Source organism: Agelaius tricolor, unplaced genomic scaffold (genome assembly GCF_023055355.1).
Source record: "Agelaius tricolor isolate 1412-34295 unplaced genomic scaffold, bAgeTri1.0.p SCAF_3, whole genome shotgun sequence".
Taxonomy (NCBI): Eukaryota; Metazoa; Chordata; class Aves; order Passeriformes; family Icteridae; genus Agelaius; species Agelaius tricolor.
This window is the reverse complement of record NW_027269263.1, coordinates 24,885,430-24,907,456: the sequence shown is the minus strand read 5'-3', so window position 1 is coordinate 24,907,456 and position 22,027 is coordinate 24,885,430. Positions and strand designations below refer to the sequence as shown.

The 22,027-nt window shown below is 34.5% G+C and overlaps 1 protein-coding gene across 1 annotated transcript in view; it reads left to right on the top strand.

The window, feature by feature from the left end:
* Nucleotides 1-18,626, top strand: part of CFAP54 (cilia and flagella associated protein 54) — a 104,013-nt gene extending 85,387 nt beyond the window's left edge. The window contains exons 60-69 of the mRNA XM_071423241.1: nt 1,690-1,795; nt 2,542-2,631; nt 3,171-3,312; nt 5,429-5,629; nt 6,873-7,066; nt 10,151-10,333; nt 11,552-11,649; nt 12,444-12,630; nt 13,977-14,054; nt 16,592-18,626. Coding sequence (XP_071279342.1) covers nt 1,690-1,795; nt 2,542-2,631; nt 3,171-3,312; nt 5,429-5,629; nt 6,873-7,066; nt 10,151-10,333; nt 11,552-11,649; nt 12,444-12,630; nt 13,977-14,054; nt 16,592-16,711 — 1,399 coding nt within the window. The 3' untranslated portion in view covers nt 16,712-18,626. The remainder of the gene's footprint in view (nt 1-1,689; nt 1,796-2,541; nt 2,632-3,170; nt 3,313-5,428; nt 5,630-6,872; nt 7,067-10,150; nt 10,334-11,551; nt 11,650-12,443; nt 12,631-13,976; nt 14,055-16,591) is intronic.
* Nucleotides 18,627-22,027: the final 3,401 nt, after the last annotated feature.

Below are 22,027 nucleotides of genomic sequence, written 5' to 3'. Positions count from 1 at the left end.
TTAGAGAACTTAACATCCTGCTGACATTTATACAAGCCCTGTGATGTCTCTGGTATCATTTAATTAAAGTTGTTTCTTATGTCTCACATCCTTTTTTGTTAGCAAGAATAGAAATTTAACTAAATTGTTGCCAACCAAGTGTAGAATTTGCCATCTTTTCAGCTAGTTTGCTCAGTCTTTAACTGTGCAGCACTCTGACTTTTGTATCTTGCTTTACACAAATTGTACTAAAGCTGGAATTTATTGTGCTATATAAACAACCAACTCTGTGCCATATGTGTCTGTCCAGAACAGTAAATATGTGAGCAGGAGTTTGTTGCTATGCTTGGGGAAGTTAATTCATAAGTGAGATCTGAAGAAATCTGCAGAGCCAGGAGGAATCTGCATAAGACTATAAACCTATAGGGAATAGAAATGTTGGAGAAATTCTCCAGGTATAGTGATTTTCAGCAGGTTGAAGGGAATAATTCTGCCCCTCTGCTCTGATATGATGAAATCACTCCTGGAGTACTGCACCTAGTTCTGGAGTTCTCAGCACAAGAGAGACATGAACCTGTTGGAGCGGGTCCAGTGGAGTCCCACAAAAATTAAGAGGCTGGAAAACCTCTCCTGGGAGAAAACGCTGAGAGAATTGGAATTTTCAGCCTGGAGAAGAAAGGGTTCCAGGGAGACATTTTGGCAGCCTTTCAGTACTTAAAGGGGGCTTATAGTATGGAGATAAAGTTTCTAATAGTGCTTGTAGAGATAGGACAATGGGTAATGGTTTTAAACTAAAAGAGGGTAGATTCAGACTAGATATTGGGAAGAAATTTTTTACAATGGTGATTCACTGGAATAGGTTGCCCAGAGAGGTGATAAATGCCCTGTACCTCAAAGCATTCAAGATAAGGTTGAAGGATGCACTGAGCAACCTGATCTGGTTGAAGAGTCCCTGCTCTTTGCAGGGAGTGGGACTAGATGAACTTTAAAGGCCCCTTCCAACCCAAACCATTCTATGATTTTTGCTTAGTTTACAATACTACTGTAAAAATCACTGAAAAGATAAGGAGACATAGGAGGAGAATGGGGATAGCTGAGATGTTGATGATGAAAATGTTTCACATCTTGACTGTCTGAAAATGTGAAACATTCCTGTACAGAACTCAAAACTAAGAAGGTTAGTATCTGAGCCCAGTTAGGAAACAAAGTCTGGTTTGGTCACTGTGGGTATTTTTGCTGATCCTTGGGAGAGTTTGACTGAGCACCCAATTTGATTGATATCCAAATTCAGCTACCTATGTTTCAGGGAAAGCAGGGCAATGGATAAATGCCTTAACTTGAGCAAGGAAGACAAACAGTATGGGAAGATCACTTCCTTTGCAAAATTAGGGTTTTCTTACTAAACATTTGCAATTTATTTATGGAATATTTGTTTCAAATAATGAAAACTATATTTGATGTACTGTTAAATGAAGGTGTTATTTGTTAAGCACACCATAGAGATGTTTTAGACTCACTTTAAAACAGGAACCCATGGACTTGTGAATTCCTAAATTTCTGAAAGAAGTTGCACTTAAAGTAAATGATGGGGGCTGGATGAACGCTTTATTTGGTGAGGTATCTAGCTAGTCTTATGCAGGAGACAGATTTTATCACTGTAATGCTTACTTTGATAGTTAAGCTGATTATTCTGTATGCTGTTTCTTACAGGTTAGTAAGACGGTCGTACCTCGAAATAGCACTATCCTATTTCCGTTTTGCTGAAAGTAATGAGGATGAATCAGAGACAGATAATTCACTGCCTTCCAAATTTAGTGTATGTTTTCTATCATTTGGGCAGGGGCCTCTTCAAAACAGGAAATATGTTTTGTTCACCTTGCCATATTATTATTTGCAGCAACTTATATATCATACTGAAACTAAGAGTCCTCCTAGAAAAATCACACAAAGAAACCATATAATAGAATTTGATCTTGTTTGATGTTATCTCTCATGTTTATTGTGTTGAATAATATTTAAAATAGTTTTCTATATAAAATAGGAAGACACAGAACCGACAGTGTTTTCATTTCCCATTATGTACAAATTAATTTGTACCTTGGAAAATGTACTTAACATTCAAACCTGTTTTTTTTTAAATGCTAACTATATCAAATTTCAATTTTTCTATACAAATATGAATGACGGCATGAGAAATAGAAGTGTCTTTAATCACATGAAAGTTCCTACGAGCCATAGATGGAAAGCAAAATGTGTAGCATTAGAGAAAAGAGGTAATTAAGATTCAAAAAAGGGGAATATGATAGCAACACGGTATACAGTAACGACCATAGTATAAGCTGCTCTGAGAAAATTTTTTCCAGGAGCAACCAATTAGTATGCTCTAGATTTTTTTGTTGTTGTTTTTAGCATTTAATGCATGGATTTACATTCAATGCCAATTTTTACAACTTAGAAATAAAGCAATTACTTTATAAGTTGGAGGACTTTCTTCTATGTTTAGAATATATTTTACTGTAATATATTTAGAATCCTGATTATGAACTGGCATATAATTTTTAGACCTATTCTGAAGATCGGGCTTCTGAGGAGGCTATGAAATCAGAAGTGTACAAAGCACAAGCCTGGATTGCAATAAGAGCAGCTTCACAGGTTGGTGCAATATTCTGAAGAGGTAATTTTTATTTTTTAGGTTTTTTTTTTTACATGTCATCTTATTCTACTTACACAAGCAAATAAGGCAATGCAAACAAGAGTGTTAAGGTTTCCTGAAATTTCTGGCATAGGTCTTGTTTAATAAAATTAAAATGACCACTGAATAATGCATTAAATCTCTCTTGGACAGATATGACTCTACTTACCTTAACTTTGATTCAGTGCAAATGAAATGGCGCATGACTTGATATGTGTTCACATGTATTTGACATGTGGATAGATACCAATGGCATCCAGATGAGGGTATCTGGTTTGAAATCAGTATGTAGTAATGAAGCTTTCAGCAGAAATGATTAATTTTGATATAATGTGTACCTTATGTCAGAAAGAAATAGAATATTTTCCTAACTTTTAAAAATATAGTATGTTGAATAATTAATTTTTTGTCCTCATCTTGCTACTCTAAGATACTAAAATCTGTATAAATTTTGTAGTGAATGAGTCCTGAATAAAATAAATGTTATTGTTATTTTTAGGTCAGTGAAGCTATGATTGCTTCTCAGCTGTTAATTGGAATGAAGAGTGTTAAAGACCTGAACATGAAGGATGAAGTACAACAAAAAATCCCAGAATTTGCTTCTATGGATCTTTTTTCTTCGTACAGAGATTTCATATCTGGTATTGCTTTATACCTAGTAATATCAGAAAATTAAACAAATAATAAGCTATATATGCCATGTAATCTAGTAATACGTTTAATATCTTGTTTGAATTTATGAAAAATTATATATCACCTTTGGAAAGTAAAAGTCTCATCATGCATAGCAATACAAAATATTAAGTAGAGACTTCATAAGTCTTTAAATATCAGCCTGTGCATGTGTTCATTATTTTAAGAAAAATTCATTGTTTGCATACTGTGGTTCAGAAAGAACCACAGTAGAATGCACATACTGCCATAATTTTGGATGGTCCTTTGTTACAGGACTTCCCCAAACATGTAAAGTAGATATTGGCCTTCTTATCAGTCATCACTGTTTTTTTTTTTCCCAAACATTGACATATAACTGATGTTTCTCCCTAGGTATATTAGCATTCTCTTGGAGAGTTTCAGTTTTACTCTTGATTTTGCAAGGAGATTTTGGTGTTGAATAGCTTCTCTCCCTGCTTCATTCCCCAAAATCCTCAACCCAACCAACGAAATAAAAAGAAAACCACAAACAACAAAACCCACTAAAACTGACAAACTCAAACTCTTGCAAAGTTTTCTGCCTGTGTACTGTCCTCTAAAAGTCAAAGTCAGTAGAAAACTTTCACTGTCTTTCCAATCCAATGGATTATTATTTACATATGCTTCCAATAGCTTGGTAGAACTTTGTCTGGTTTATTTCTAAATTCTGCTTTTATTTTTCAGCTAAAGGAGTTGATGAAATGGAAGTTTCTGATCTACAAAAAACCTCAGCAGTGAAACTAGGAATTCTGAGATAATGAGTGCTAGATGTTATATAAACACTAAGGCAAAATATTCATGTTTATTTTTAAACAGGAAACCATTGATAGTGATTTTGGTTCAGTGACTTAATTTCAATTATGCCAAGTGACCATCAAAGACTGAATTGCTCTGTTTGATAGGTGCTGGAAAGCTGAGCCATGTCGGCATACTGTACAGTGTTTAAACATATGTGTTTTGATTAGTTTATGAAAACAAATGTTGTATGCTAAGACTTTCCATCTGATTGTTTTGTGCTAGCTCCATTTGCTTATAATTACAGATAATTTTTTTTTCTTTTAGCAAATGCAACATGTGTTTCTCCTGATAGTTCTGCTAGCCAATACAAAGAAGAATAGAAAATGTAGAAAAGCAATAGTAGGCCAAAATACAAACATGTAAATTGAATTGTAAATTCTCAGCATAGAACACTAAATGTTTTCTGTAAAACTCTTGGTAAAAAACATATTTAAGTTTTCATCTATAGGACAATATGGCCATTTTGGCATTGACAGTGAAATGTCAGGAATAATAAAGAGACATTCAGATTTTGTAGAAGCACTCGTGATTATTGTCTGAAAGTTTACTGTTAGGAATCACTATAACAATGTTTGCTTGATTTGGAGTGAGAAACAGAGCTCAAGAAGTGTGCTTTTGAAAGAGCCATGTACTAATACAGTGAAAACCAGTATTGAATGTAAACAGTGATGCAGTGATTTCTGTACTGATAATTTGTTCCTCTTTCTGCATAAGTACAACTTTTAGGCAGTGCGAAAGAAAATATTATCTTTTGTTTTATTTCACAGTTAAGAGTATATTTCAGTGAAAATGTGCTTAATATCTGAAATGGATGAAGGATTAAAACTAACAATACTTCAGTGCCTATCTATTCTGAGTTAGGGTCAACAAAACTGGGAACTTCAGCTGCTGCAGTTATGATTAGTGACTCCTTGTGTTGTTTCCATTTAGTAAATATCTTCTATTGAACAATGTGCAGGAATAATGGTTTCATATTCAAATTCAGAAAGAGAATGCACCTTGCTCTCTACTCCTTTTGAATTCCTTGCAAGGATTAGTAAGGTTCTTGCCTGTGATCTGAGAAACAATTTTCAACTAATTTTAAGGCTATTTACTATTTCAACTCATATTAAAAAAGAGTAAAAATAATTTTTCTTGTATGAAAAATATAAGCAGTTTCACAAGTTATACTTCTAGTAACAGATTAGTCAGTTCCAACACAATGCAGAAATAGCTTTTGAATTCTAACCACTTCATGTGTGTTCTTGAACTCTTATTGGATAGCAGATGGATACAATGTTATCATCTCTGAAACTCCCGAAGTATCTTCTGCTGAAAACAAAGAAATCACAGAAGACTCTCAGAGTGAAAGTGAAGGAACAGAAAGTCTTGTCACCAAGGCAAGCCAGAAGAAAGATACAATAACATGGGTTCTCATGATTCGCTACCACAATCATTTGAAAAGAATTTATAGCACAAACCTATCTGGTACGCATTTTTATTTCCTTCCAGAAAACTGCTATAGATGAGATACTGTTCTTGAGGGGCAAACAGTGTCAGATTTAAAGGCCATAATCTGAAGGAGTCTAATTTTTAGTTCCTTTAAATTATATAAATGCAGAAAGTCTTCATGGAAATCCAGATTTGTCAGTTTACACATGCTGCAAGTGAAGATATTACAACCTTTCTTCATAGTTATTCATAAGCTTCCACAATACAAGGAAGGCCTCCCTCAAAACTTAATTGTTATTACTACATCTGAAGCATTTCTAAAAAAATTCATAATCTATATTTATTTTTAGTTCTAGAAAAAATCAATCTAAAGTCACATCATAAATAAATCGGTTCAATTTGAGGTTGTGTTGGAGACCTGAGTGTAGGGTAAATGGGAAGGCTATGCACTATTAAATGTGTTTTGACTGAAACCCCAGATGTGATTTGCAAGCTTGAGTTATTTCACTGCAAATAGAACATGGTAATAGATAGGACCTTTCAAACAGAGTAAGAATCCATTAACTGCAAGGCCTTAATACTGTGCCCCTACAAGTGATGGCCAGCTTTTGGATATACAAGTGATGACCCAATAGGTGAGAACAAAACTATATTGTATGTATAGGTATTATTTAGAGAGAAACTTAGCAACTCTGAAAATAACAATTCCAGACAGGGCTGGGTTTTCTACCTGCAGCATCAAATGAAAGTATTCTGGCTCAGCACTGAACTGGAAGGAAGGTATCTACAATTAAGTGTCAAAAGGTGCATGTAAATCTCAGCTGTAGTTATCTGTTGGGGAGCCTAGGGGGAAACTCAGCTGATCAGCCCCTAGCTGTGTAAACTGGGATCTTAAGAGCTCCTCAAGCTGATTTTGACTGTGTTGAGTGTGTTTATTCTAGTGGGTGCTTAGACATCTAGTGAACATACTGGTGCTTACACTTTGAATTTAAGTACCTACACCTCAAAATTATACCTTCCATTTGATGCTGCTTTATAATGTCTGGAGAGAGTTTGTTTCACTGTCTGATCACTGATGAAAAATTACCAATAGCATAAGCTAGTAATATTTAAGGGCAATCAGTATAATTATTGGAAATGCATTTATATGATAATCTATTTACATATTTTATGATGCTTCCAAAATTTATGAATACAGTGTATATGTAGTAACGTGACATTTTAATGGCAAATAATGATGTAATTTTAAGAATCTCTTTTAAAAACTGCCCCTACCCAGGAGCTGGATCACTTTCTGGAAGAGATGGACACCTTGGTTTGATTTCTAACACAGGAATTGTTCTACGCATAGCCGAAATGCATTCCTTCTTTGAAAAGTATTTGTTGGAATATTCATTGTGTTGTCCTGAGAATTTTCCAGCAGAACTACATGATGTAGACATACCACTCAGTAATACAACTGATTCTTCAGAGGTACTTATATTTTTTTCTAATGTTTCAAAAATATTATACTGGTATTTCATTCAGATTCTTGGTAATTCCAATGGTCATATTTCTGGGAGCGCTATAGAAGAATGAAATTATATGCAGAGGATCAGTACAAAACCAAAATCCTGTGGAAGCAGTGAATTATGTAGTTAACAAATCCAAATACCCTTGTGTTATTCATTCCTGCAAAAATAATCCCCATCCCATAGCCAGTGTATTTAGACCCTAGAAGATTAAACAGAATGATATTTAAAAAGGTGTTTTTATTGGTTAATAAAGTTGGCTGTTACTCACTAAGGGCTGAGATTTTAAATCTTATAGATCTTCATCTTTCATACCAAAAATGTCTTGATGTTAATTTTGTAATATGTATGTACCAGTCTCTATATTGTTAATTTAGTCTATAATAAAAACATGACTTTCAAAAAATATGTACATTATATTTTATCAAAAGTTTTTTAAGGTCTTGTATGCCAATTTTTTCACTGATTATCAGCTGGCTAGAAAATAAACCTTTTTTGATCTCTGGCTTGTGAGCAGCCTATTTGAGCTTTCAAATGTAGGCAGCTCAGAATACATTACTCAGATAAATCTTGAATTAGAATTCTGGATTTTACACTGACCATGGCATACGTTTTGAACATTGAATGAAATTTGTCTTTTAAGACCCACTGTAAAAATAATTGTCTTCAAAGTTTCTCAATCCCATGTCTTATATTAATAATTATCCTAATACTAAAAATTAAAATGAAAGATGGGTCTTTGTGGCTTATTTTTTAGTTATTATATTCAGTATTAAATGGAGACAGGGGAGCCTTGAGGAGGGAGAAGTTGGTATGTTATAAAAATGAATAAAAATACTTCTGTGAAAGTAGCTTGTCTAGAGTTGGTGAACTTTCTGCAGTGTTGGACAGCATATCATTACTCATTTCCCAACAAAGAGCTGACTGTGCCACAGAATAAATTGTAAATATACAGTATGTGACATTTATAACAGCCATCATATATCAAAAATTATTTTACTCTGTCTGCTCTTTTTTTGACATAATTAGTATTACAGTATTCTAGAATAATAAGCTTCAGAGCTCACTGTCATGTTCATGACGGGTGCAAGCTGCATAATCATGTGTTAACTTCACTGTTGTAGACAGCTAACAAGCACAAAGCTCTTACTTTTTTTAATTCTAAGATTCATTGATTTTTACCACAACATTTTTAGAAGCTTTAACTATCCAGAAGGTTATAGATGTTATTTAAAAATGTAACTGTAACTTATTACTTTGAGTTTTAACAGTAGAAGTAGACATAATTTTTGAAAGAATGAGTTTTATGTACGAAGTTGTTTCACTTATATCTACCTCTGTAACCTATTTTAGCTCTTGAAGGCTTTTTCTGGTCTGCTGACCAAAGAATCCCAATTACATTAGGTCTATATTTAAAATCCTGGGCCCTGTTACATTTTTCATGCTTTTTTTTTTTTTTTTTTTTTGTTCTGATCCATGATAGTAAGTAGGTCTGGAAATACTTGACTAAGACATTTTGTTTTCAGGCTTTTGAGAAAGTTGAATAGCCAAATATTTTCGTATGTTATTCAGCAACCTACCAGTTTGACAACAGCAGTTGTAACATTCTTCTTCAAAAAGATTCAATATGAACAGAAACCCAAAGGATGCAGTTCAGTGAAAAAAACCAAAAAAACAAAACATAACAAACATTTTAGAAAGAAATATATAGCATAAACTAGAATTTTAAGAGCTTGAGTTCAGGGGCACAGAATAAATTAAGTTCTTCCCATGTTCCATATATGTGTTTTCTCCTAATTTTTTTCGCAGTCCATGCTAGCAGGACAGTGATTCATTACTGAATTAGAAGAGGGCTGTAGTGAGTGGGTCCTCCACGCACAACTCACGGCTTACCATGGGTTATGGCTGCTGAAGGCAAATCCATGTGCTCGAATTTATGACTTCCAAACCCCTGGATTCATTGTTACCTTCTACTAAAGCTTCATGTGGGATGGTAACTGGCTTAATGGCATAAGATCAGATTATTATGGGAAAATCCATCTTTTGCTCACTTGGATTTACTGCCCTGTAGTTGTCATACACTGACTTTTTTTGTAGAGAAAATAGGTTAAATTCTCCATTTTTTCAGCAATGAACATTTGAAATTTGAGAAGAACTAACTTCCCAGGAAGCTGTTTTCAGTGTCCACATTTAGGAACCAATGATGGAGACATTAGGCCTATTTCAAATAGCCTCCATGTTCCCTGAAAAAGCAACTGTTTGGCCAGTGTTCTTTGCAGATCTGTGTAATACTTTAAAAGATAGAGATGGTGTGTTCAGCCTTTAAATCAAATATTTCACAATTTTAAGAAAAGGTTTTATTCATACATGAATGATGGCTGACAGTGTTCCTGCATTAATTCCCTGGTGAATGACAGCCAGCAGTAGCTATTTGATGAATGCCTGCTAATGTTCCATATGTATTTTATAAAATACAACAAATCCTCACAAATTAAGTGGTTGAATTTTCAGCAGGTGTCACCCTTTGTTAGTTGCAAAGCTGAGAAAACAGATAGGTAAACATAAATAAAGCATTATTCTAACATTGAGAATCCTATTTTAATTATCAATATGTATACTTGACAAATTACTTTTTCATCACTAAATGTTGTATTATCAGTGTGCCAAATAATAGATTTGAGCCAAACCCATAATGCCATAATGATTTTAAGTCAAAGGCAACAATCATTGTGACTGTGGGTATCTCTAAATCAGCCCACAGATCCTTTGTATTGGCTTTAGAAATGTGTCATCACATAAGCATTGAAAAGTCTTAACTTAGTAAAAAGGACACCTTTAAAAACTACCTATTTACTGAAATAAACATATATTTATGCTGGAATGAAAGTCATACCAATTCCAGTAGACACTAGATTATAACAGATTTGTCCTGTTTCAGAAAAATACAGAAAATACAGTTTAAACTTTAATTTATTTAAATGATGTAATTTAAATATTATTAAATGTTATTATTTACTAAAAACTTTACATTTATTTTGTGTTTCAGATGTCTATTGATATGTCTGAAACTACATCAGAAGTTTCACATGTGAGAGCAGCTTCTCCAGTTTCTGTCGTTGCAGAATATGAGAAGACAGAGAGTAGGGCAACAGTTGCTCCAGATAAGGAAATTAACATTCAGTGGTACATTCCTCCTATGGCAAAGGAATCAAACGATAGAGAAACTAAGGTATAACTAGAGCAAAGCAGTTCCTTAGGGAGTGGAGCAAATTAAGTCTCATTTCCAATGAATATTTGTGTTACAAGTTATCAGCTTTTTAATATAATTATGGTGATAGGAAGAATTTATTTACTCTCCTGCAAACCTGCTCTTTAAAAAAACAGAATGCCCTTACAGTTTTTTGTTGGCAGGCCAAAAAACCACCTTTTTTCCCCCATATAGAGCTTCCAGGCTATACTGCATTCATGCCTGTTGTAAATCCCTGATGTCTTTAAGACCTCCACTCTAAGTTTCAGTAGATGTGACTGAAGCATTCAAATAATAGTTTGGTGGGAGACTCTTGGAAAAGCAAAGATACACATATACAGGGAAAATGGGTTTTTGTAAGCCTCATTTTCCTAAAAGATCAGACTGAAAATGAAAGATGAAAGAGATGAGAGGGTTGCGGGACTGTGAGAAATGATGACATGGAATTTGTTTTATCTTTACGCAAGGGAACAACATGTAGGTAAAATTTCTGCTACAGAAATAAAAATCCATGATCTTAAACTTTCTGGCATAGCAGATATGTTTCTAAATTTCTATTAGACCCATTTATCTTTATTAGGAAACTGATAGAAACCCCGGGAGTTAATGTAAATAATGTACCTTCTAATGTGGTTTTGCAGGTTACTTTAGCATGACCATACAGATCAGTAGAAGACCAGAGACAACTCTTAAAACCAAATAATGTATGAATGCCATATTTTTGACATTTTCCATATAGTCAAAATATTAAGCTACCATTAGGAAGCATATTTTCAATTACGCTAGTAAATACTTGCAGTGAAAGATGAGAACATTCTGCTTAATTTTCTTGTAATGGTATGGCTTTTTTAGATTGGTGAGTTATGCACACTTCATGGATTTAAACCTAGCATGATGACAGCCATGCATATGATTGACCAAGATGAGGACAATGCTGGGATTTTGATAGTGATATCATATGGTACACCTAATTTTCAAACTCATAGTAATAATATCCAATTTAATTAATTAAATTAATCTAAAACCTATGAAAACTGAGTGTACTACAAATTCATATGAAGTCACACTACTCTCTTTTTTTGAAGGTCAATTATCTAAGGCTTCATCAGTACACTGTATTTGATATTTATTGTACTCTTGTATCACTGAAATAACTCAGGTCTACTGCATTACAGTTTATGCATCCCATCTCTCTTGTAGGTTTTGTTGCTTTATGCTTATAATACAAATCCTATCAGGATTAGTGACATCAGTTCAACGTCCATGTTTTCAGGCTACTTGTGGATTCCATTGGCTAGGTAAATAATCACTGACTCTGTCCTGTTATTTCATGCTGTATTAAAGATCAATCAGCCATTTAGGATGAGAGAAAATAAAGTACAAAATATCAAAGAGCTGTAAGTCTTTAAAAACATTCATTTTTGCTTTTCAAAGATTTTTCACTGTAAAAACCGTAAGATGTCATACATGTGTTAAGCCCATCCAAACAATTGCTTTTTCAATGCATTCATTAGCATTTTAGTTTTGATTCCTAAAGAACCAAGTAACATATGCTAATTATATTACACTGGCTTAGCAACATAGCAGATCTAAAAACTACTCCCAGCAGTTATTCCCATTCTCTCATTGAATCAACTACTTTCTCCATACCATATTACAACTCTAAGAAAGCAAGAATTTTTCTCAGTTGTAGCACTGGACTCTGCCCTTAATTTTACATCCTATGGCATTTTTCGTTATTTCTTTCTTGTCATTCATCTAGTCTAAAAATTTCTGGAACTGCTTAGTGGGTGGAAGAGAGGAAGTAATGGGCAGCCTCTGCCACCCTGGTTAGATGAAAAAGCCATTTCTTGCAGAGGCATTCCTAAATTAATACTTCCTGTTTTTACTGTAAAAAGCTAATGCATTCTATATCTCCATTTATTAAATGGAAAACTTATTTATGTAAAATTATGAGATCAGTCTTAAAATGAAAGAAAATGTGGAACCTAATCAATATGTAATAAAAGCTAGGTCAGCCTAATTATAACCTGGAAGCAACAAATATTGTTGTTTTATAGCAGTAATAATGAAAAACTTTGTCTTCTTTTAGAATTATTTCTTTAAGGGAGAAATTGTCTGATCTGAAGGAGCAAATTGAATTATCGATGCAAGCTTCTAAGATCTTTTCAACTTCAGGACGTACAAGTTTTCATGAGCAAAATGAAACTTTGAAAATAATTCCTTCATTTAAACCCAAGAGAAGTGATGCAAAAGTGCATCTCGATGGTAAAACAGAAGTAAGTGAGAACAGCTTGGCTCTTATATATGTTTGACTTGATTTAAAATGCCTGTTTTGGGGAAATAAATGATGGGCAACTTGGAAGGCAGACATAAAGGCAGGCATTAAGCTTCTCTCACCTCTTCAAAGAAAAGTTGAAATACTTTCACTCCTTATTTAATATTTAACTTTTCCTTATATATTACTTGTCGCTTTAGAAAAAAAACCCAGGTATTTTCAACCTTTTACTTGAAAATAAAGGCTACTTCTTCAGGTACATAGATTTGGAAACTGATACCTAATTTATAGTAATCTACATATGAAAATCCTTGGCAATGTGCTAAATTAGCATGGTGATCAACCCAAAAGTGCTTTTTAAACATCAGTTACACATCTTCAATGTAAAATGGGCAGTGGTGGTTTCTGAAATAAGAACCTTCTAATAATGTTATTGAGAGATGACTAAAATTGGCATGGGGTTTATTTTCATTTTCTCTATGCCATCCTCTTTTATTAGCAAGGCTGAATACAAGCAAATACTCTCCCCACATACACACAAAAGGTAATTTCAGAATTTTCCATGTGCTCTGTTTGAGATAATGTCATTGGAATAGGATGTTGCCACAGCATAAGTGCTGCTTGATAAATGCCAAGGCAAAATAGACGTTTATTTTCAAAGTGGGAGACATTTATCATGTGACAGGATTCTCTTTATATCTATTATGTGAAATGATTAATGATGTAGAGGCTGTCATTTTGTCTGATGGATGCTGTGAAACAGTGACAATTGTGCACTGTGCCATTATAACGAGGCAGTATTTTGACCAGCTTGGAGAAAAAATGGTATTTTGGCCAATCACTGTGTTCAGAAGGGTAGACAGAGCTGTCCTTTAGTGGGTGTTTCTGATTATCTGAAGGTGTTTGCTCAAAATTTCATTAATATATGTCAGTAATTGGTAAAAAAAGTTTAGAATACTAATAAGATTAACATGCCATGCATTATGCATGTATAAATATCATCTTGTCAGGGTGTTTGTTTATCATATCTTCAGTAAACACATAGCAAAAGTATGCTCAGTCACTGGATTTAAAACCTGAACCAGGAGCAATTTTGCCTCAGTAGAAACTGCAAGATTTGGGCATTGTGTTTGTACAGGAAACACTACTCTTTGTGTTGCAGAAAATTTATATTCATCAGCTAAGGTTTACTTTGCTGTGAATTCAATTAGAATAACCTAAAACTTGAATATTCTGAAAAATTTTGTAAGGCTGAGCCATCTGTTAGCTTATCAGAGGAGACTGATAGTACAGCATATGTTTGTAGTACACAGATAGTACAAATTTCTTCTTGTTTTATACCATTAGGAAATTGCTAAAAGGTGTTTATCTGAAGTCAAAGCACTGCTTTCTGTTGATCCAGCCCTGTCCTCTCCATTAACTGAGGTATGTTGTTCTCATTAAGAGTAAAAATCTGTTTTCTAAAATAAAACAATTGTTCAATTGAACTGAAACAAGGATTATACCACTAAGCATCTTCCCATTTTTTCCTTATTTTGTTTTGGCTTTATTTTATCATCTTTACAAATAAAATCCAAATGTGCATGATTACAAACTGTGAATATCTTCACTGTTCATTAGAATCAACTTTTCATACACGCAAAAATGTATTGAAAGGGGATTTTTGCTCACAATGGTTAATACAGATTATTCACCACTCTCTGGTTGTTGTTTACACAGACTCCAGTGAATTTCCATGATGGAATCACCAAATGCAATTTCTTTCTATTCTTGCATTTTTGCAGTTATTCAGGTTTGATTAGTCCATTTTCTTTAGCTTTCTCTGTCTTGCCCATGACATGTTTTGAGAGATAGCATGAAATTTTTTTGTCCCCACTGATGGGACAAAGCATCTTATTCATGCTGTTGTTACCCAGTGCAGTCAGTATCCCAGAGAAGACTGTGGGAACTGGCCCAGGGTGGGGAACAGCACTGTTCAGTGTTCTCAGCCACCTTGGGGACATCAGGGAAGGACCACAGCTCTCAGGGCTCAAGGGACTCCACAGGAGATTCTGGAATCCACTTTAATTATCACTCCCTCAACTGATCCTCAAATATCTTGCCAGTAATTGTTCACAATGGAATGATAATGGAAGATATCCACTGCACTGTTCCAGTCAGAGAGCTCTTCCTACCAGAACAGAATGTGACTTTTACCTGAGAACATTGGACTAGTGCCTGTTATAGCAGAGAGAATCTGTCCTGTGCGTCCTGCAGCCCAGTGCCTGAGAGTACACACTGCTCTTTGATACACATTGCACCATTCTTGCCACCCCTCGTTATCCATCCTGAAGTTCTCTCTCAAATGACTCCCAGGCCTTCATATCACACAATCTGGCTTAATCAATGCATCAGATTACATCCACATCCCTTCTGCAAAGCTTTACTTTTCAGGGTCCCACTGAAGTATCTTCCATGGTAGCAATATTTGATAGATTCCTAGGGAAAGATTTCACAGAACTTTCACAGAATCATGAAAAATTTCTAGAACTGTTTAAATTCTTGTGAATTCCTTTCACTTTGCTTGCTTCTATTTGTGGATCTACAATGGAAGCGAGGGAGCAGATTTAGTGATGTTCTTCTATTAAAAATATGATGTTTACTGCACTGGTTTTATACTCTCTAAATTCCACAACCAGGTGGAACATCACAGAACTTTTCATCATGAAGTTTCAAATACAAACTTCAAACTAAGATGCTTTGAGATATGGTAGTTTTGGTTGAGCAGCTGAAGCCTAATCCTTCAAGACGCTGAGTATCTTTGTTCTTCTCTGAAGCCCAGAGAACATGTAGGGTGCTTAGCACTTCCTAATGTATAGCATATTTCACAGTAGCATTTCCAAACTTTCATATAAGCTGTATGTGTGCATTACCCTGTCTCAGCCAGAGACAGAAAGCTCTGGGAGGGACTATGTACACCACAGAATAGTACATTCCCTTTGTTTTGGAATGGAGGAGAAAGCAGTGGATACATTTCTTATATGTAGTTTTTCACCATTTTCCCCCACCAAACACTTTTCTGTTGCTCATATTCTGGTGAATTAATTGGGCAAAGTCACTTCTAATTTGTAGTCTTTGTTTTCTCATTGTCTGAGCTGTCACTCTTCTGTCGTGTTGCCACTTTCTCTTCTTTGATTCTGTTTTTTCTCTCTCCGTGTCTTACAGTGCTTTTGATTCAGCCCTGAATTATATTTACAAATGGAACAAGTGCGTTTTCATTGAATTATTCATTTAAAATGATTTGAGTCTTCATGTTTTAAGAATAAAAAATTATCAGCCTACTTGTTTTTAATGCTGTTTAATGAGTAGCTATGTCCTTGAGAGAGATACAGTGTTTGGAAGCTCCAGTCTTAAACATTAGAAGTAAATTTATAAATAAAATAATTGCATTAAAAATTAACCTCCCTATGCAACTTATTCCAGTCATCTCTGTCTTCAACTGTTTTTTTGTTGATACCTAAATCAGTTAAATAGTTCTCTGTGTTCAATGGACACTCAAACCAGTTTATGATTGCTCTCTATTTCACCTTTTACTGTTAGCTCAATTCCTTCATTTTCTCATCTTAGGAAAAGCCTTCCAAATTACTAACCATACTTGCTGCTCTTCATTTTACCTACAGATGATCATGATAAACTTTGTGAGCAAGACTGTTCATAAAAGTTTCCTCCCTTGAATCCCGTTTTACTAGTTTCCTGCAAGAAATGTTATTAACCACAAATTTATACCCAGGCAATAAATATTTCTAACTTACTCATTGGTTGAATTTCAGAAATCTGACTTTATATGAAACTTGGTATAGATGTGTATGTATATTGGTATATACATGTGTGTATATATATATATATATATATAGGTATATATGTACTTTTTGGTACCTCTAAGCTTAATAAAGTTATTAATTTAGTATTTATTTTTTTTTCAGATCCCATTTGATGTTACTTTGCAATCAATAACAAATTTGAAAGATATGTTTGATCTTGCCAATGGATGTATAATAAGTGATGGAAGTCTTTTCAATTGGATGATTTCTCTGCTTCACTAAATGCTGTTTTGCAATAACTTCATCAGTTACTATCTGAATGCTACAGACTTAGACTTAAGTTCTAGTGTTAATATAACAACTTCATTAATCACACCAGGATTTGGCTCCTGTTATGTTTTATAATTTTCACTTTTAGGTTATTTCCAATTATTTAAACATTAGTAGTTTTTAACATTAAAATATTTTTTTAGGAATTTAATATTTTTAAAGTAGTTTCTTTATAAGAGGATTCTCTAGCTATTCAATAATTTCTTATTGTTTAGAAAAGCTGAATAGGTTTGTAGTCTTCTAGTTCCTGCTAATAGATATTCCTTTTTCCCTTGAAGTTGTATTCTCATCAGCAATTTTTAAATTGTTTTTTGCAGTTATCAAAAGTTGATATTATTTCTGAAGTTGAGAATTTTTGGGGGGGGGCTAAAATGATCAATGAGTTTGTTTCTTAGTCATCTGTTTGGAAACTAGCATTTCAGGTTGTTGAGGGTGCAAGTGATCACTCAGATGTCTTCATAATTTCAAAACATTTTTTAAAAAAACAACCAACACCCCCTCCCCCAAAAGGCAGTACAAAGAATAAAATGGTACAATATTGAATATTTTAATATAATTCTAAAAAGCTAAGGGAACCTTTCTGAATGTTGCTGTAAATATTATTTTAAAGTACTCAAGAAATACAAATGAGTCCTAACAACAACCACCTGAGGCAATATGCTCAAGCATATTCAAGCATATTCTCCATCTCAATGGGTGGAGCATCTGAAATGCCCCAGTGATTGAGATGGAGAATTTGACATGAACAAGTGAATTAGCAGAGAGGGGTCATGGTCCTTTGGTTTTGCTCACATCCCAAAGCCAGGCATTGCTTTGTTACTTGGAATGATTTGTTTGCAACAAACAGCAAAAAACCCCAGGACATTTGGGCAGGAATCCTATGAGACTTGTCCTATGGGTAGTTATGGTTTTGTATTTCCAGGAAAATTCAGCATTAATGGTTACCATTCCTGGGCTCATTTCCTGTGAAAAATGCCAGTCCCTTTCACTTCACTTCCCTGTACTGTAGCCCAGTGATAAAACAATAAACTTTTTTGAGCTATTTGGAAATTGCAGATTTACCTTGGCTTGTGCTTTTCGGAAAAATGTTACCTGGTTGAGTTTCTTTTAGGGAGGAAGAGGGAGAGAGAGGTAAGATTCTGAATAATGTGTATCCTAAATGTGATGAGTGCAGGAAGAAAGGGAATAAAGTTCTTTCCTATTTCTCTTTGCTCCTATAAAAGAAAGAAGACTGGATGTATTTGTGTTATGTGTAGCTGTTTAAAAGTTGTGCTTTTTTTTGTTTTGTGTACACTTTTCAGGAATGCTGTAGGTAGTAGGAAAATTAGAAGGATAATGATACAATGATGAAAAGAAGGGAAAAAGTGAGTAATTGATAGGGCAGTTATTTTTGCAAGACAATTTTAAAACTAAGTTAGTATGATTATTTAACTTGACTACCTAACAGCCAGTTTGGAGGAGAAACTCCTTAGCATTATTCTTTCATTAAAAAATTTATTATTCTGCATGCAGTTGTTCAAAAAGCAGGAAAGATAAAAATTGACATTACTCGTTTTTCTTTTACAAGGAACAAGTAGGAAATTGCAGCTTTTAAAAAACAAACAAAAAGGTATTCTGTCTTTTGTTGTGCTTTGTACAAACTAAAAACCTATCTTTTTTTGTTTGAGGTCACCTTGAGGATTGTCATATGACTTTTATGCAGCTTAATTAATATTTCTAAAACATGCTATAGGTATCAGGTGAAAATGGAAGTGAAGTTCTATTACAGACAAGGTGTTTTTTTCAGTGCTGCCTGTCTGGACCTTGTTATATTTCCTGTACTTGAAAGAGAAATATTAAATAAAAGCCTTTACCTATTCATTTAAAATACATTACTATACTTACTTTCCTATAATACATATTTTCTAAGATTTTTTTTTTAAAGAAAAATGTTATCTTTTAACACAGCACAGTGAAATAATAACATTAAAATATTGACCTCACTGTATCCATAGCAGCAGATTTTATTCTCATAAATACAAGATAAAGTATTCAATGCAGGTTTCAGAGGAAACATTGGAGAAAACATTTTTCTTTTAGCATATAATTAAACTCTTTAGTTAAAATCTGCTTGTATGGAGGGAACCTCATATCTGAATGTCTCCAGTAATCACACAGAAAAAAAGTATAAAAGCAATTGCAAAGCAAATTATTTCTTGCTTATGTATTGCAGTAGTTGGGTGGGGTTTTTCGTCCTTACCAGTAAATGGAGACTAAATATGTGAAACCAGAATGGAGAGTTCAATATGTGAAACCAGAATAGATTTGTGTCAGCACCATACTGAATTAGATTTGCATAGAATACTTGTCTGTGTCACTGTCTCCAAAATTAAAAAGGAAGAGGAGGAAGGACGATTTCACTTTGTAAGGGAAGACCTTCCTGCTATGGGAAGTTCTTCTCTATGATCTGCCCCATACAACAATGCCAAAGAGCTGCTATTGACAGCTTTGAACCCCTGGCATGTTTACCAATTCTTTTCAAATTTTAACTGAAATATTTCTCCATTTTACATCTGTGGAAGGAATGGATAGTGCTTCCCTATCTGATAAATCATGGAATGGGGCAAGGAGAAAGAAAGAGAGAGAGCTAGAGGGAGAGCACACTCTGGGGAGAAATTGAAAGATTCTGAAAAGAATGACATTTTATCTTCAGTGCATTCCCTTGGGTGAGGGACTAGAAAGACCTATGAGAAACTAAAGAATAGTAAAAAGAGGTGTTTGGGGTTTTTAAATTATTTGAGTATTTTCTGTTATGTGAACTGAGTGAAGCAAAAATACTGAGTAAAAAAACCAGTTTCTGGTCCTGTAATTAAAAATTGTATTATCAAGAACATGCTGGAGCTCAAATTGAATTTGAACAGGGAGCTTAACAGTGAAAGGTCTGAATGGACTTTAGAATATTTCAGTTTTCAAATACTGTTTCAATATAGTTTTAAATTATATTGCTGCCTTGAAAGATGTTCTATATTCAAGGCATTCACAGGATTTATCATGCCTACAAATATATAGTAACTTGAAATTATTTCTGGTTAAATTAATTTTATGATGTGGAAATCAGTAATTTCACACAGATTTATCCAATTGTATGTGACTGGTTTTTAAATTCCACTACAGCTACAATTCACAATAATTTTTTGTTGTCCAAAGAATGTATCCATTTTCTGGATGACATGAATCTAACAGAATAATCCTAGTAATTACCCTCACTATGCCTCAGTTTCTTTATCTGAAGATAACAGTAATCCCCTCATCAGTGAGGGATTTTAAGTTTTCTGCATCAACATTTGGAAAATATTTTCAAATCCTTGAGTGAAAGAGGAAGGCTATTTATGTTACTATTCAGTTGAGACATGCTGTAATGGAACAGTCATTTGTTTCCAGTCCATTTCAGTGGAATACAAGAAGGAAGATTCTTTAAAATAATAATGATGGAGTTAGAATTAATTGTTGGCTAATATGCTGAACTAATTAAGCCAGCAGAGAGATCCATTTATGCTTGCCAAAGGTTTTCTTTGATAAAGATACTGAGAACATCATTAAATGAGAGAAGTGAAAATATGAAGCATAGGTTAATCTTTAAAACAGAGTGGGTGAAAGGGTCCAGAGGCAAGTGATGAAGTCAAATATTTACCACTGCAATTTAATTTTCCACTCTGAAACCCCAGAGATAATTAGAATTATTCTCATTTATCTACCATCTCAGCATGATTTAGGATTCTACTTAATGTGCAAAGAAAAAAAGATGGGCTGTGCTGAAGCAAATGGCACCAAAACTCTCAGTGTGGAAGCAGAATATGCTACCTAAGAAATAATCACGAGCTGACTGAGCCAGCCCTATAGTCCTGTGTGGAGGTTGAAAGTCTCTAAATACACAGAGCACCTACAGGGCTGGTTTAGCTCCTGGCCAGACACTCAGAGTTGAAAAGTACATTTCAGCAGCCACCAAAAAATTCCAATGCCCTAGGCAAAGCGCCTTGCTTCTTGGAAGTGATACTTGTTTCATTCCCTGTGAATTCTGCTTCATACAGCTACTATACAGCAGAGCTAGCAGTGAAAGTCAAGATCCTGTCTATCATATGAAATTGCTCTCTATATTTTATCATCATACAATTTGCAGTGTATTTATTATCTCTGTCACATTCCTACGATTCCACTACCAAATGGATAATGCCCACTTTTAAGTGGTTTCCAAACTGCTCTAAAAAACAGTTATAACCATAAAGAAATTAAGGCCTTTTTTTTCCTGGTGTCCTGACTGGTCTTACTCCCCTGGAACTCTGTGGCTTGTCCTTCAGAAACTAATGTCACTGCCCCTACAATGAAAATCTTGTTTATGGGCAAAGAGGAAACCTATGTATGTTTAAAGGCAAAGATGTATTAGCATAATTGAAATCTTAGCCTAATCCAAGAATTGTTATCAATCCAGGTCTAATTATTATGGGAGAAGAAAGATTATTTCTATGTGCAAAATGTTTTAATAATAATAATACAGTTAAAAATATTATATAAACTGGTTTTGCCTCTCTTCACTTGTGTATTGCTCACACTTCCACTCTTTTTCAGCCTTGCACAATTGCTGGCAATGCCCTGCCTTGCACAGGTGGCCTTTCAGCAAGAGCACCACTTTGGCTTTAAGGACTGGGCTTCTAGCTGCAGTCCTTTCCCCAAACAGGATACACCATCGTGTCCCAATGGTTCCTTACAAATACCAAGAACAAGCACAGCACAGGTACTGGCATAAAAAATGCCAGCAAAAGTCCTACCAGCAGGAAAAACTGATTTAACTGAGAGGCTGTTACAGAATGAAGCAAAATATGCTGATCATGTTTATTTAAAATGCCCCAAATTTTTAATGTTCAAGGCTTCAGGGTTTGTCAGGGAGGTGCTCACCTATCTGTCTGTAAAATCAGTTGTGCTCCACAGAGGAGATAAGGAAAAAAAGCCAGAGGATCTGGCTGTGGTAAAGAAAAGGCTTTAGATTCTCTCTGTACTGAAGCTGGGATGGAATAACAAGTGCTGGCAGCAGAAGTGAAACAGGACAGGTTTAGCAGAAAATTAGGACTGTAAAGTGGAGTGAGGGTAGAAGACTTGCAGGAATGCTGTGGGTCCCTTACACTCAGTTGAGAAGGCAGGTGGTTGAAGATGTAAATTATGACTAATGATTGCTTAATGAGGATTAATAGATGCAATAGACATGATCCTCATTGCTGTAGGGAAATCATGGCATTT